This window comes from Geospiza fortis, unplaced genomic scaffold, assembly GCF_000277835.1.
Source record: "Geospiza fortis unplaced genomic scaffold, GeoFor_1.0 scaffold26, whole genome shotgun sequence".
In the NCBI taxonomy this organism is placed as follows: Eukaryota; Metazoa; Chordata; class Aves; order Passeriformes; family Thraupidae; genus Geospiza; species Geospiza fortis.
The window spans coordinates 676,318-678,345 of record NW_005054425.1 but is presented as its reverse complement, the minus strand read 5'-3'; the positions used below and the strand labels follow the sequence as shown (position 1 = coordinate 678,345).

The window sequence follows — 2,028 nt, the reverse complement described above, 5'->3', positions numbered from 1 at the left end:
GGCACGGGGATGGGGGCACGGGGATGGGGGGCACAGGGCTGGGGAGCACAGGATGGGGGGCACAGGTGCTGCATGGCAAGGACACCTTCAGAGAGGGTCTGGACCTGCCCTCAGCCAGGGCTGGGCTTGGCTCCAATGGCCACGTTCACCTGGAAGCCTGGCACCAAAAGGAGATCTTGGCATGTCTGGAAGCCAGGCTGTCCAGGCTGCAGCACTCTCACAGACTTGTAGATGAGGAAGAGATACATTTTTATGTTAAATATTTCTGGCGCTGCTCGGCAGAGGCCACGGTGGACACCCTGCTGTGATGTGCTGGGAGGGTGAGCAGTGACATGTGCCATGGCCAGTGTCCCTGTTCACTGAAAGGTGCCTCTTTCTCCCCTCTGTGCCACAGGCCAGGATGCTGTGGCCAGGATTTGGGGCAGGCAATGAATTCCAGTGGTCAGCACTGCCCACAGGTCAGGCAGGGTGCTGGAGCTGTGGCCAGGGGTTTGGTGAATGGTCCTGGGGCTGTTCTGGTGGTGGCTGGGCCAGCTCAGGTTTGGTGTGAAGGTCACTGTCACAGCCCTGGCACTCCCTGTGCCAGGGTCATCCCTTCACCAGGGTTCTTTGCACCCTGAGCTGTGACCTGGCCCCAGCCCAGCTCCTCTGCAAGGCCTGGGGACCCCTTCTGCCCTGCCAGCCCTGGGACCCCAGATGAGATCCCTGCCTGGAGCTGCCCTCCCCACGAGGTCAGGCACATGCAGAGCTTGTCAGGGACACCAGGCCAGGCTGCCAGGCTTTGTGCCATGGGGACAGGGTGGCCATGCAGGGACAGCCTCACTAGTGATGAGGTTTCACTCCCTGACCTGACTGGGCTCTGTCCTCCTGGGGCTTTGTGCTTGTCCCATGTCCCCAGAACAAGGAGGGGGTCAATAGAAAGAAAGGGCCCCTCAGCATCATCACCCCCCAGCTGGCTTGTGATGGACACGTTGAGGCTCTGCCCAGGGTCAGAAGCTGAATTTACCCTTTAAAACATGATCTGGGCTTCCTGGCTTCCTGGTCAGCTTCTGGCCCCAATGTTTACTGAGAACCAAAGTTGGTGAAGCAATTACATCAAAGTAGACTCAGAGAGGATTCCAGAGCATGTATTTCATGTGCTAATGTTTGCTGGATGACTGCATCCAATACCTCCTCCTCCAGCCCATGAATTTCACATTTTCTTCCAAAAAAGGTTTCATGTTTTCCCAAGTGTTTGTTTAAATTCCTCGGTGAGCAGCTCTGGCTACTTAAGGTCTGCCTGAAGGCTGTGAGCTCATTTATCTCCAGAGGACTGCTGGAACCATGGGGGGTTATTTTTAAACACTGTCTGGTTTTGGCATTTTTCCTCTCTGTTTTCTGCCTTCCTTGGAGCTGTGGTTGTGTGGGGCAGTTGTCCCTTCCCTGCTGGCACCCCACTTGTGGGTTTCAGCTGGACAGTGGGGGGATTTATCTCGCTGGTTAAGAGAGGGCAGTCCCCAAAGAGGGGGGAATTGCTCCTTACAAATTATTATAGAAATTACTGCACAAATGACTTCTTAGAGTGACGGCAAAAAGGTCTCCAAAACCAGATCAGCACAGGAGCAGTGCCCACACCTGATGTTTCCTCTCTGTATTTTCCCTGTGGGGCTGGGAGTGCTTTCCAAGGAAAAGCTTTTATCCTGTTCAGAGCTCTTTGCCAGCCCCTTTGGATCAGAAGCAGAGCAGGGAGCCTGGTTGGTACCAGAGCCTGGCTGCCCTGTCCCTGGGCTCTGACTGGGCTCTGCTCCTGTCCCACAGTCCTGGCACAAGTCCTGCTTCCGCTGTGCCAAGTGTGGCAAAAGCTTGGAGTCCACCACCCTGGCAGACAAAGATGGGGAGATCTACTGCAAAGGTGAGCCCCACCTTCCCTGCTGGCTTGTCCTGGGCTCTGAGGGGTGAGGGTGAAAGGACCCAGGGGGGATGGATGGAGGTTGGGGCAGGGGTGAGGGTGAAAGGACCCAGGGGGATGGATGGAGGTTGGGGCAGGGG

At 56.3% G+C, this 2,028-nt stretch overlaps 1 protein-coding gene across 1 annotated transcript in view; it reads left to right on the top strand.

Moving 5' to 3' along the window:
• Positions 1-2,028, top strand: part of CSRP1 (cysteine and glycine rich protein 1) — a 9,010-nt gene that overhangs the window by 6,022 nt on the left and 960 nt on the right. The window contains exon 4 of the mRNA XM_005426825.2: positions 1,798-1,891. Within this exon, the coding sequence (XP_005426882.1) occupies positions 1,798-1,891 (94 nt within the window). The remainder of the gene's footprint in view (positions 1-1,797; positions 1,892-2,028) is intronic.